Below are 14,317 nucleotides of genomic sequence, written 5' to 3'. Positions count from 1 at the left end.
ATCAAGTGTTAGTATTTAACAGATATTCAAACTTCCTTGAAAGTGATGTTAGTAAAAGGCGCCATCCTCTGCAGCGTGCAGCATTAAGCTTGTTATGTTAGCAACTGCGACCAAGCTCCATTGTGAATTAAAAACACCTGCTGCTGCTGGGCACTAATTAAAGACTACAGCTCTATGAAGCTAGAGCTTGTAAGACATTGCATGTGAACATGCAACTTGCCTTCAAAGTCACTTTGGGCGGGGATGATGTGGAATGGAGAAGAGGCAAGTGGTGGCACTTCACCTTTTCCTAGCTTATATTCCCTGTTCAAAATCATCATGTTGCTTTCCTCCCTCACAGGTTGCCAAACATATGCGTGTGGTCCTTCCAAAGAAAACCCAAGCTACATAGATGGTAAGTAAATATGCCAAGTCTGCATATTACTCAAAATGTACAATCTGGAGTTTGCTGCAACACTGGTGTAGAATTCCATGCTAAAAATATGTTCCACACCATGAATTAAGTTTAACACAGGGCACAGAAACTGTATCATGTACTCACTACTATTACCAAGTCCCTATTAAGAAGTTCCTCTACTATCCTTTTCTCCAATGCTGTGGGAAGCACATGAAGGCAGAACCTGTGCCTTAAACTTTTGTTGTGGCCATCCCACTTTCCTACAAACTGAAAACCACTCAAAAAAACCCCAATCACATTTTGTCCATGACACAGTATAAAAATGATATGCCTGTTTCTAAGACAGATCTTGGAATCAAGCAACACTACTGCCTATGTACTGTTTATAAAAGTGTATCGCCATAAAACTGGAAGGCACTAATAAAAATCTACTATCTTAAGCTACAGTTATTAATACTACTGCACGGTAAACAAAATGACTAATCCTATGATCAAGACAAGCATAACCACAGCATGGGTGATGGAATGGATTCTGCTTGTAGTTCTTTGGACTTCAGCCTCCTCATGTAAACATATGCTTTTGTGCATTATTTCATATGAATATATATATAGAGAGAGATTCTAAATTGCAGCCTTACTCATCCCAATTTCTTCTGCCCTCTTCAGAGTAAATGAATATATGCAAACAGTTCCAGAACATCGTATTCAAACTATGAATTAGTGGCACTGTGTCCTGAACACAGGTGGTCTCTAAGCTAATGCCCCTTGGGAAAAACAGAGATATTTAATACTATTAAGCACTGTTCATAGAATCCACCACTATACATCTTGAGTACACTTCACAAATCATTCTTGTTCAGGGGGTGCCCCAGAAAAGAGCTGTAGTTAATTCAGTGATCCAGCATTTGACACTTTCTAACAGGAGGGTCCCAGCACAACTCATCCAAGTTTTTTTTTTTTTAAAAGACAAATATAATGAAAGCCTAGAACTTCTAAAAATAAGAAAGCTCACCATTCAAAACCAAGGACCTCTTATAGACCTTTCTGTGATTAATTTCTAGTCACATGATACTGGCTTCTATGCAATGATGGTAGCTAACAAAAATGAACCTCCCTGAAATCCAAAACTAAATTCAAATATTTAATAAGAACTAAAAATATTTACTGCATACACTACAAAATGTTAAATAATGGGGAAGAATTCCTTCCAACAATAGTTTCAGGTTAAATAGAGAAGCCCTGTTTGGACCAGTTCAGTAACCGTTTTGGCTGCAATGTCATTCCCAATACAGATGTAATAAATTAGTTTTTGCCAGGGATATGAAAGTGGACCTGTGTATATTTAAGAAATCAGAATCAGGTATAAGTGATTTAATCACAGTTTTGCAGATAGGAGGTATTCTTGGTTTTAAAGTCTGTTAAGCAAAAGGATATTACAACCAATCCCAGCGCCTAACCAACCCGAAGGAGAGGAAAAAGGGTTAAGCTCACCTAAGATAATATTTTAAGCAAAAGAGAGTTGCCCTCACCTTGAGCCCTCATATCTCCCGTTCCTCTCATATTCAGTCGGGAGCCTCAATGAAAAGAATGCCGAAGCACAAAGGAAGGGGGAAAGAGAAGACAAATCTTACACTAGCATGAATAAAGTTGGCAGAACACTGCAAAATGATAGCTCACTCAGTTTACCATTGCAATTAAGTACCTTGGATTAAACATACAAATGGCCAGTCAACTCAGAACACCAAACATGCCTCCGTCCAAATAAAGCATATTTGGAAGCCTCAAGTGCTTGCAGTTATAGCTAGATTTTGATACACAAGAAGAAAGCTACCCTTTATCCTCAAGAGGATCTTAGTGACACAATCCCCATTCATTAGAAAAGATTTGCTACAATGGCACTCATTGAGGATTTGGCTGCTCATATAAGGAGCTGCTAGACAAGAAGGAAAAACTAGCACCAGATATTCCGTTTAGCTCAAGATTTAAAAATAAAGAAAAGGAAAAAGGTCAATCTTCATGATTTTCCAGTCTTTCATCTGATATATAAGGGAGCGAACCTCAGAGTCTGACCTGAAGGGACATAATGTCACATGTTTATGGAGGGTTGAAAAAATAAAACAAGTTGATGACAGACTGAAAAAAGTATCTTGTGCACTTTCTACAGGTCTCTAGTGATTATTACAATACCACCATAAGGTTTATGGAACCACCATCTTTCCCTTCTTCATCCTGTCTGAAAATTATTGTCTACCTATGGATAACATGATTTCCAGAAAACAAATTCTCCCCATTTGTTAATTCAGCTTCATCAAACATCTTCAAGCTTTATCACTTACACATAGAATTCTGGGAATGGAAAGTCTTTTTACATAACTGATTCCAATACTCAACATCAATGCCACACTAGTGGTCCACTACAGAATTTGGCTTAGCTTGATGTAACATTTTGATTAGCTCAGTGTATACAACTAAGGTTCTGCACAGATGCACACACAACCAGTCTATAAATGCAAACTGAAAACACAAATGGTGCCATTTCTCTCTAGAAATCAAAGTGCTTCCATCTATGCAGCACAGGATGCTAAACAAAGGCCAGAGTCCATGATGAAGTTTTCAAGGCCTATATGCATGCTGGCTTTGGCTTCCATCTTTAGATAACTGTAAAGTCCACTGCAGAACAAGGGAATCCAACACAACTCTAAACAGTGATTCGCTGGTTACTTAGAGATGCAGTAACAGCTATACTCAACTCACATGAAGTACAACAGCACAGACTAAGCTTCCTCGGTATTACTTGTCAAAGCTAAGATCACTGAAAAATGGTCAGGTACAGATAAGAAAAATGCTGAAGATAATCTTACCCCAGAATCTATAGCCCTGTCTACTGAATTATGAGAGAATCCATATTGGTACAAACTCAACTGCTAATTTAAAATCTGTTTGCAATAGCAAGAATTGTACACTGCTTAGTTTCCAATCAACAGCCTCAATAAGAGCAGTCCAACAAAGTCAGAAGGGATCTTACAATACTAACATTTATAATTTATAAATACTTGAAGAGGGGTCCCAGAAGATCAGATGGATTTCATGGGACTTGGGTCTAGTTGCCAGTTATATGAGCAGGATGGGCTCAGGACAAGCAGGCTATTTATTTACATTTCATCTTAGCTGATGAGATGAAATAGATTTTAACATTTCCAAAGCATTCAGGAGAGAATCAGGTATATTACATTTTATCAAAATACTCTACTACAATAACGTCCTAGTAATGAAACAAGCCACCGGTTTTTAAACCTGCTATAACTAAATTATACGTCTGTTTGAAAGTGTTTTAGTTCAGCAAGCCAGGGATATTGTGAATTTCTTATATTCATTAGAGCATACATTGCGTAGGGAAAAACGTGATCACCTGAGACACTCCAACTCAATGCAAGCTCTGTAAGTGATCACAGCATATGAAACTGTGATGATATTGATGAGATATCTTAAATAAGACTTGAGAGGACAAAACAGGTTTTTTATATGTTCAGGTCAACAAAAACGTTTTTGTAATAATTACTTTGAATGTAATCAAAAATCCTTGGTAACCATTGTTGCCCAGCCCACAGGTGGTCCCTGTTGAGTATTTGCAACATTGGACAGAAATGGTGTGACTGTTACAATCAATTTACTGCCTCTAGACTGATAATACACCAAATTTAATTTTGAAATTCAAAAATTACTTAAATGATACTGCCTGGGATCTGACTTCATGTTATCACAGGGCACTTTTACTCTGAGAATAAAACACTGGCACGCTATTCATAGAAGTATCCCAACCTCGATACACCAAGTCTCAATTTAAAGAAAAAAATCAATCTATGACAATACTAAACTATGGCATGTACTGAAGAGCAATTTTTTCTAGTCTAGAACAACCTTAAGACCATTATTCCTTAACTCATTAAAATTACCATACTCTACACTAGAGGTTTAGGCACTTTAAAGAGTAACTCTCTAAATGCTCTCTTCAGCAGCAGTCCTGGGGGTTTTCCCACCAAGGGCCGCCTCCTTACTTGCCACCCCCCCACCTGGAAGTAACTGCAGTGACAGCACCGTCACTGCAATTGTTTCCGTGCCGCCGCCTCCTTTCTCCATTTTGAAGAAAAAGGGGGGAGGCAGCCAAGGCGCTGCAATGCGAAAGGCTCAATCAAAGCTTTTTTGCACCACTAGAAGCAGAGCGTAGGAGGCGAGCACCGCCTGCCTCCTCAAAGTGGTGTGCACCTCCTGGACGCTGCTTAGGAGTGGTGTGAACCGCTCCATCGGAGCTCGAAGGGGTGTGTTGCTCCTTTGAAATCAGAGGGAGGCATGCACCACTTCTGGTGGGGCCGGCTCCCTAGCCGTTCTGAGGGCTGCCCCCTCCCTTTTCTGTAGGTGCAGTTCCCCACTGATCTGAGGAACTGAACTGAGTCATTTCAACTCAGGTATGATGTTGCTTAGGCATATGGTGAGTTTCTCATTCACTCAGAAGAGGCAGATCTATATGCAGCATGCAAGGCAATACTAATGCAGAGCTGTACCCTTCATGAAAGTGGGCTGGGAAGTTCTCAATGACAGAAGAGATGGATATACACATCAGTGCCCTAAGGACCATCAATTGGAAATAACTGGAAGGAGAGAAGAGAGCATTCTAACCCAAGTTAGACTACTCTAAGTGATCACACCTAAGCCCTACATTCAGAAGCTTCATGAATGGCTAAGAGACTAACCTACTGACTTTAGCTGTATATTTATGCATAATGGGGTGTATGTGTGTGTATGCAAAGCACTTTCTTTACAGAACTGAGAATTAAATAAACTTTGAGCAGACTCCTTTTTCCTGTAGTGTTAGAAGCTATGAATTTAAGTGCCAAAGCCATGCATTCCTTCAGGATGGCTTGAAACTAACGTTTCAGGCTCAGCAGAGCTCTCCAGTCACGTGAGACCAGGACTCCTGCCTGCCACCACCACCACCTGCCATCATCAGCTACTTGACTACCTCTACCATCTCCTCCTCATTCCCCCTCCCTACCATTTTTAAAAGGTAGAGAGGGCAGGGAATAGAAGCAGGGAGAAGAGATTGGCAGCCTAGAGCAGCTCCTGTTTCTACTCCCTAACTCCCCTTCTCTGCCTATTGAAATGGCAGACAGAGAGAGAAGAAAGGATGGTGAGGCAGCACCGTGGCTTCTTCCATTACCACACTGATGCCAGTTAACTGGCAATTGGGTTGCACCCTTCTATGTGCTGCCAGGGACCCATGGTCTCACTGGCGCTTATCAGAGGGTTGGCCCTGTAACTTCTTGCACTCTGAAATAAATGAAACACTTGGCTTATTATTACCTTAACATAGGAATGTCAGACTTATTTTGAGATTCAGCAATTTTAGTAGGACAAATAATTACTGCTACTATTTTTACATATGCCAAGTAAGTAATAGAGACCACCACTCATGTAATTTAAATAAATCAAACAGTTTAGAAACATTGTCTATTCCAGAACTACAAGACTTAAGTGAAACATTTTGCTATCATAAGAGATGCTCACAGTTCTGACTGTATCACAATAGCGTTCCAGTGTAAAATTGCTTAAGCAGAAACCTAGGATTAGGTTACAAGTACATGGCTGGTGATAATTAAATTCATACAGCACTTAAAGCCAAAATTAAGATTGATAAAGCAAGTATAAGTTTACTTACCTCTGTTACAGTATAAATGGAAATTACTGAACATATCATTCTTTGACTATAAGCATGCTAAGTGTATTAGTATTGCTGGTACTATCAAAGTAAGAAGAGTGCACAAGGCATGCTTTGCATCTCATTACTCAGGTTCCAGAGATCCTTAGGGATTATCAGTAGTTAATGAATTTCTTTTCAAATCGTGGGTACATGAAGAATATTTAGTTCTCAGCAGAAAGTTTAGTTTGTTTTAAAGAAAAACCAAGGCTAGAAAGCCAGATTCATTGTTAATTGCAAGAGCTTGTTCTTAAAATATATAAGTAAAATCCTACCTTCTGATAAACCTGAATGACATGTTTCTAAAAGAAATTAAGCCAAAACAATAATTAACAAAATGTGTTGGTATGAAATAAATTGAAAATCCATTCAATACGTGAGACATACAATGGTAAGACTAACTCAATGAAATGTAGGAACAGTTTCAAATTCACCCTGGAAAGAAAAGAATGCTTACTGGAAGAGGTGGGTTTCAGCTTTTCAGCAATTCAGTGTTTTACGCCCTAACGCTCTTAGGACTAATTACTGGACTCATCCAGTTCCCCTCCAGTACACCTGGGAATCCCACCTCATCACTTCTTCCTAAAATATGACAAGCTAAAAGGCAAGTCCAAATTACACTGGGGATGCCTGAATGTTACACATGTGAACTGATTACTGAGGATGAAAATTTGCAAATTTCTAACTGGAAGAAAACTTGAAATCCAAGTTTTTTTTGAAGAAGCTGGGAAAAAAGCCTGAATGCATCTTCTAGGAACAGGAATAGGGTCCTACTGAGCAGGGCTCTCTGTCCTCTTAATACTCCTCCAATCCACATCCAAAACTGCTCCCCTCTTTCCTGCCTTCCAAGGACAAATTTGCAAATACTCGTGAGTCAGAAAGATATCTTAATTTTGAGAAGTTTGCACAATTGATGCTGTGTTCTGGAGTGAAATGGTAATATATTGACATGCAGTTTTCCTGTCATCAAAAGGCCTGATTTTACAGTCTTGATTTCCTATGTACATAATTTCTGAAAGTGATCAGGGTTGTGTAAACTGCTGTTGTCTAGAGCAACTGGAAGCCTCTTGAACAATTTGCTACAAGTCTTCCAGCGTTGACAGATAAAAGTGCAATACACTAAATTATGTTCTATTACATATTAAGGAAATTATTGCTAAGCAAAATTCTCTCCAAAGTGTTTAAAAAAAATACACACCTTCTAGTCAGCTTTGAAGTCAATTTACTGAACAGGTTCGTAGAGCCCCTACTTCGTGTCTGTGAAAGTGGAGTTGCTTCATGCGACAGACTGGGCGATGCAGGAGGTCCATTGTAAGTGGCAGTGCGCCGTTCTCTCAGCTGGCCATGGAAAGTACTACGACTGGCTGTTCCTCTTGGGAAACGGATGTGGTCTGGTGTGGTTGCACTGCTAATGCTGTGAGTTGAAGCAACTGGTGTCCTCTGATCCGGAATAGTACTAAAATAAGCATATTTTAGAGAATGTCACCTGCAGAAATGCACATTTATAATAATAAATTTTTCAAATTGAATAGTTCGTGTTTGAAAAGAGCACAATGTAGTTCTATAATACAGTGAAAAATTGTGCAGATTACAACTGAAAGGAAGAGCTGCACATAAATTTACAATGTGTTAGAAACTAACAGGTAATTAAAACTTTGTGAATGGCAGAGGAAAGCTCAGTCTAAAGGTCCTTCATATGACTTCTTAAAAAGTGAATGCAAAAAAGGAGAAAAGTTCCAAAAAGACATTCCACTTTAAAATAGTGGTTCTAATAATAGTGGATTATTCTAATATTTAGCAAGATAGAAGAAAAAATTGAGAGTGTCAAAGGAATACTCAAGATGTTCATTAAGAAGGGATCACATCACAGACAACCTTCACCATCACGAGACAAAATGAAAAAAACAAAGAGGGAACACACTCCTCATCTGCTTTTCTAACACAATCTATGACTAAAACTTCCACAGCACAGTTAAGCAGCAGTGGATACCAGTTAATTTCACAATAATTTCAGCATTTCTTACATAGACCTGAAGTTATCTGTGCCATTGTTTACTGGAGGCAACATCATCTTCATGTGCACAGAGGCTGACATGGACATCGACTTCTGATGTCGCAGCCGAACACTGGTGGAGGATGTGGTACAAACTGTAGCAGGACTAGCTGCACAAGCGAACATTTCTGTCAGGCTGTGAGGGGAGTTGGGTTCAGATGGAGGCAGAAAGAATAGCATGATGGACCAATGACGAACATGCAAACTACTTGTGCAGCAAGAAGCAAGCACTTTTCTCTCATAAATCATCTTCCATTTTGGCCCAATGTTCATGTTTGCAATTAAATCCACCAAGGGTTAAATGGAGGACTTGGCAGGGTTTCTTGACCTTGCAGCTGCTAAACATATGAAGCTGCCTTATACTGAGCCAGACCACTGGTTCCTATAGACCAGGGTGGTGAACGTAAGACACTCATGCCAAAAATGACACGTGAAACAATTGTTGGCATGCAACATGCAGTGCGCTCACTAAATGCAAGCAGGAATTGGATCATCCCTTTACTTCCCTGCACTTGATTCTAGGAAGGAGCACTTCGCTACTCATAAGAACATCCCCCTTGGACCAGGCCATAGGCCCAACTAGTCCAGCTTCCTATATCTCACAGTGGCCCACCAAATGCCTCAGGGAGAACACAAGAGACCTACATCCTGGTGCCCCCCTCCGCATCCGGCACTCTGAGGTAACCTACCTCCAAAATCAGGAGGTTGCACATACCTATCATGACTTGTAACCTATGATGGACTTTTCCTTCAGAAATTTGTCCAATCCCTTTTTAAAGGCATTTAGGTCAGATGCCATCACCACATCCTGTGGCAAGGAGTTCCACAGAATAACTACATGCCGAGTAAAGAAATATTTTCTTTTGTTTGTAGTAACCCATCTCCTCATTCCATATTTGCACATCATTTAAAGTTTAAAGGAATGTGCTCCCTTTCAATTTCAGATCCCATGCAAAGATGAGCTCTGTGAGGAGGTAGGGAGCTGTCAGGGTTCACCTGGAGATGCCAGGCTTGAATCTGGGATCTTATGTATGCAAGTATGTGCTCTATCTCTGGGTTACAGATCCTTCCCTCTCTAGTTATAGTAATATTTTTATAGGCCAAAGAGAATACGAGTTCACTACCACTCCAATAAAGAAACTTATGCAGCTGTCTGGCCATTTCTCACAATCAACCAGGTTTTGCTCACTTCATTCCCACATTCTGTAATATTCTTGCTGTTCTACCATTCTACACTTATAGCTGAGAGAGATCTGAATGTGGTTCAGACCTGGATAGGGATACATCGATACGCCTTTTTGGCTCACTTACAAAATAGTATCTCACAGTGAAGTTTTGAATGGTTCAGATTGCAAAATACAACCAACCTATTCATCATTCTAAGAATGACATGTTTACAGTATTTAAGACCATGTTACAGATGGGGATTGTAAAAGAGTCTGCTTGCCTAACTCTACCCACTGAGTTCAGGGTTGAATTGAGATCTCGGTTCATAAAACTCATTCTCCAAGAGTGCATGACACCCGCTCTTGTCTATTAAGCTGATAAATAACTAGCCAAATGAAAGTCCTAACAGTATGGCTCTCTCTTCAGATAAGTAAACAAACCAGAACAAATGATTTCACGAAATATCATAGGTAAAAGCTTGCCTAAGTGCAAAAAATCTTATTGTGACCATGGAGGAGGTGGTTATTTACATGTTTCTCAAATACCAAGGTTTACTATCCTTATGAAATAGAATAAGAACTGCCCTTTTGCATGTACAATTGGCAAGGAACACATCTAGTTTAGAAGATAAACAGTATACATTCTTAAGGCTTTTCCCCCTAAGAACATTTGTTTTTTTTTTGTTTTGACTACCTTAAGATTTAGCAAAATCTATCCAAAGCAGTTAAAACACAACCAGTTGTATTTCTTCCAAGTAAGTTTCACACTTTTATAATGATAGGTTGGCCACTTTCTCAGATCAGACCTAAAACAACAACAACAACAACAACAACAGGTATTTACACACCGCCTTTCTTGGTCTTTATTCAAGGCGGTTTACATCGGCAGGCTTTATTTAAATCCCTTATTAAATAGGGATTTTCACAATTGAAAGAAGGTTCTTTCTTTCAAGAACCACTACATTCAGGTGTTTCATTCCGATCTGGCTTCACATTCTGGCCTCCATCCTCCCACGCTCAGAGCAGATGGAATAGCTTGGCTTCAGCTTGTCAGCTGCTTCAAGGTCACACGGTGCCGGTGGCCTCGAACTGGCGACCTTGTGGATGTTATCTTCAGGCAGACGTAGGCTCTACCCTCTAGACCAGACCTCCTGACCTCACAAAACCTCATTGTGAGGGGAGATTCAAAACTAATATAACATCCAATTCCAGAGGTCTTATTTGACAGATGCTAAATAAAGTACTGGAGGAATGCTCTTTACACTCTCACATAACACCAGAACCAGGGGACATCCACTAAAATTGAGTGTTGGGAGAGTTAGGACAGACAAAAGAAAATATTTCTTTACTCGGCGTGTGGTTGGTCTGTGGAACTCCTTGCCACAGGATGTGGTGACGGCATCTAGCCTGGATGCCTTTAAAAGGGGATTGGACAAGTTTCTGGAGGAAAAATCCATTACGGATTACAAGCCATGATGTGTAGGTGCAACCTCCTGATTTTAGAAATGGGCTATGTCAGGTGCAAGGGAGGGCACCAGGATGCAGGTCTCTCGTTATCAGGTGTGCTCCCTGGGGCATTTGGTGGGGCTGCTGTGAGATACATGAAGCAGAGCTAGATGGGCCTATGGCCTGATCCAGTGGGGTTGTTTCTTATGTTCTTATGTTACCCCTGCTAATTGGGTAAGAGGCACTTTTTCAAGTGGGTGTTCCTTTTCTTAGCAGGGGGAGAGTAACTGGCCCACCTCACCCCAGCACTGTCTGTTCTAGTGGCTGTCTGCTGGTATTCATTTGCATCTTTTTAGATTGTGAGCCCTTTTGGGACAGGGAGCCATTTAGTTGTTTGATTTTTCTCTGTAAACCGCTTTGTGAACTTTTGGTTGAAAAGCGGAATATAAATACTGTCAATAATACCCTGTTCTGTTAAACCTTTAATAGACTGCAAACACTTTACTACTCTGTGCACTGGACTTCACAACTGCCACTCAAAGCACTTTTGACTTGAAACTCACACAAGAAGTTCTCCAAGGGAGAGGGCATGAAATTTAGATCTTCCATTAGAGTTAAGCTAGTTTCTCTCAATGCTATCAGAGTAAATTGCTTATCTTGCTGCCTTCCCTGCTACCAAATGAGGGATCCTTTGTCTGAACTGCACATACTCTATGGATTATATGCCCCAATGGGAGATGACCTGCAATTTAGTCATCCAGAAGGAGGAACTAATTCTTTTCTTTCTCTCAATGTTTCTTCATACTATGCTGCTTCTTTGCAATTTGGTTAAAGACCTTCCTGGTCTCAAAAACTTCCAAGAAAGCAACAGTGGCTTCCTATCTGAGAAGGTTGACAGACTGTGGCCAGGGACCAGTCAGAAAGGGAGCTGATTCCCAAGAGCACACTCAGTTTTAAGCAAATAACTAGCTGGAGTGAATGGTATTTTAAAGACTTTAGTTTCCACTACATGACCATGGTGTTTTACTGGGCACTCCAACAATGAAACCCAGTAGAGGTTGGGCACTCCTTAACTGGAATTCTGAAATCCAAAGTATTCCAAAAACTGCAACTTTGAGTGTTGACGTGATGCCACGAATGGAAAATTTCACACCTGATCTTGTGTGATGGGTCATACAAACTGCACATATTAAAAATATTGTACCTCAGACTATGGGTATAAGGTGTACACGCATTTTGTGTTTAGACTGGGGCCCCATCTTCAAGATCTCTCATTAGGTATATGCAAGTATTCCAAGATACAGACATAGCCAATATCCAGTGCTTCTGGTTCCAAGCACTTTGGATAAGGGATGTACAATCTGTTCCTAGCCTGAAAAGTCTAAAGATAGACAGAGACCCAGCATGTATAAAACAAAAAGAATGACTTGCTATGGAAAAGCTAGATATTTTAGAATGAAGCACAAAAGAGTCTGGACTGACAGACACAAACACTTCAATTTCAGGTGTGATTTCTTCAGTCTTGGACAAAAGCTATTGAAATTATGAGCCCCTAATTTGAAGGATCAAATTCTGATATGAAAATATAGATTGATTAGGGTAATATGTCAGACACATTTTGACAAGTTTTCTCTGAGGACAAAAATACCTACAATATTTCATGTTCTATTTGAGCACACTGAAGATACAACACATTCAATGTCAACACATTTGTATTTTCTGTGTTTTTTTTAAACACACATATACATACAGTAAAAGCTACAGGAAAAAGTCCAAGGATCAAAACTATCCCACTTTACAGAAGCACAAGCATACAAACATTAAAACAACAAGAAGTTTTGTAGCACATGAAAGACTAAGGAGAGCAACTCAACTAGTACTTATGCTGTCAGGAACTCTCTCCAGGAACAAGAGTGTTTCTCAGAGGAAGTTCCAACAGAAGCACTACTTGGGATGTTACCCTAACCAATGTATCTCAGCATAAACTTTTTTGGAATACAGTATATTTCATCAGATGCAAAATCCTATTAAAGTCTCCATGGTTGGGGCCGTTCGCTTCCACAGTAGCAAACTAATATTCTTGTTTCAAAATTTTAACTCAGCTCAGCCAGGGAGACTTCTTCACATATTCTTCTTGTTGCGAACAGTCACCATACTGTATATCAGTGTTTCCCAAACTGTGGCTCGGGACCAGTAGGTCATGAGGCCATTTTTGGTAAGTCTCAAAAAGATTTTGAAACATTAAAAAAACTACTTTGTAAGCACCTTTGCTCAGTTTGAAGAAGAAAATCATAAGCTGGAATGCTAATATTTGAAGTAATCTTCATAACCCCACATCAAAATGTCACATTTTCCTATTTTTTCCAGTAAGCAGCATGCCATACATCATGTGTAACCCTAGTTTCACCTTTTGTCTTTCCTGAAAGTCCCTAACTGCACATCTTAGTCTCCACTTCAGCCTTCTGGGTACCCTGGAATGACTGTAAAGGTTTGAGGGAACACTCCTTGAACTCCATTTCTAGGGAGAGTCTAGCAAATGTCTACACACACATAATATATGTAATGTCTCTAGCAGCCTTGGAAGCACAGGACCCAGATAATTATTAATTTATTATTAATAAAATATTTCTAGATCTTTTTCTTGTTTAGTGGGTTGCGAAAGATTTTTGTTTTAAAAAGTGGGTCCTGGTGCTAAATGTTTGGGAACCACTGCTCTATACAATAATGGCAACTTGTACATCTTACATCCCACAGCACTTTGAACCCAACTTTTCCAGCTTTCCCCCCTCTTTTTCCTCTATGCTCATTTGCTGCCAACTAAGGTTAACTATTTATTTATTTAATCTGATAATGTGCACTGCAATCCAGTAAATCTTATGCTAAAACAAACTGGTTGAACTTGATGGTGCTGCCAGTGATGCTTTTGCTGCAACAGACTAGCAACCCTCTAGAACTTGTCAACACTAAATACAAATTACACAAAAGAATGAACACAGTCCAGCCAAGTTAAGCTTTTTTATGTTCTACAGATTTCAATGGAAGAGAGTTAAGAATGTGCTTAAGCCTTCCACTGAAATTAATGGGATTTAAGTGCTCAGCTTCAGCTGAATTGTGCTCTCATTTTCAGCGATTACAATCAGAATTTATCAAGTTCAGTAACTCCAAGATCAACTACTGCAGTTTATTTGAAGCATGCCATAGCCTATGGTTCATGCTTATTATCCTGAAACAAACAATATATACACCTCACATTACACTGATGTTTTAAAGAACAATGGTTTCTTTTAAAGTACAGCTAGCATACTCTTCAAAAGGCTCTTACCTGCTCTCTTTGCCATTTTGAATTACTGAGTGTCTGTCTGCAGTGTTTCTTTCACTACAAACATATGTATTTCGTCGTGTCATGGCTCCAGGTGCAGTGTTGTTCTGTAAAGGAAAAGCATATTTGTATTACATTTCCTTAAAAAGGAATGCTGAAGTGCTTATAGAAAAGACAAACAGGG

At 39.7% G+C, this 14,317-nt stretch overlaps 1 protein-coding gene across 3 annotated transcripts in view; it reads right to left on the bottom strand.

The window, feature by feature from the left end:
* The window catches only part of MARK3 (microtubule affinity regulating kinase 3), a 72,651-nt gene that overhangs the window by 572 nt on the left and 57,762 nt on the right, over positions 1-14,317 (bottom strand). For 2 of the 3 annotated variants that reach the window (XM_066629341.1, XM_066629349.1), the window contains 4 exons: positions 14,137-14,240; positions 7,348-7,605; positions 6,425-6,451; positions 1,927-1,971 (listed from right to left, as the gene is read on the bottom strand). In XM_066629341.1, the coding sequence (XP_066485438.1) occupies positions 1,927-1,971; positions 6,425-6,451; positions 7,348-7,605; positions 14,137-14,240 (434 nt within the window). The remainder of the gene's footprint in view (positions 1-1,926; positions 1,972-6,424; positions 6,452-7,347; positions 7,606-14,136; positions 14,241-14,317) is intronic. The other variant, XM_066629358.1, reaches the window with a different exon arrangement.

This window comes from Tiliqua scincoides, chromosome 1 (genome assembly GCF_035046505.1).
Source record: "Tiliqua scincoides isolate rTilSci1 chromosome 1, rTilSci1.hap2, whole genome shotgun sequence".
In the NCBI taxonomy this organism is placed as follows: Eukaryota; Metazoa; Chordata; class Lepidosauria; order Squamata; family Scincidae; genus Tiliqua; species Tiliqua scincoides.
Note: the sequence above shows the minus strand (reverse complement) of the source record. Positions and strands in the feature narration are given on the sequence as shown.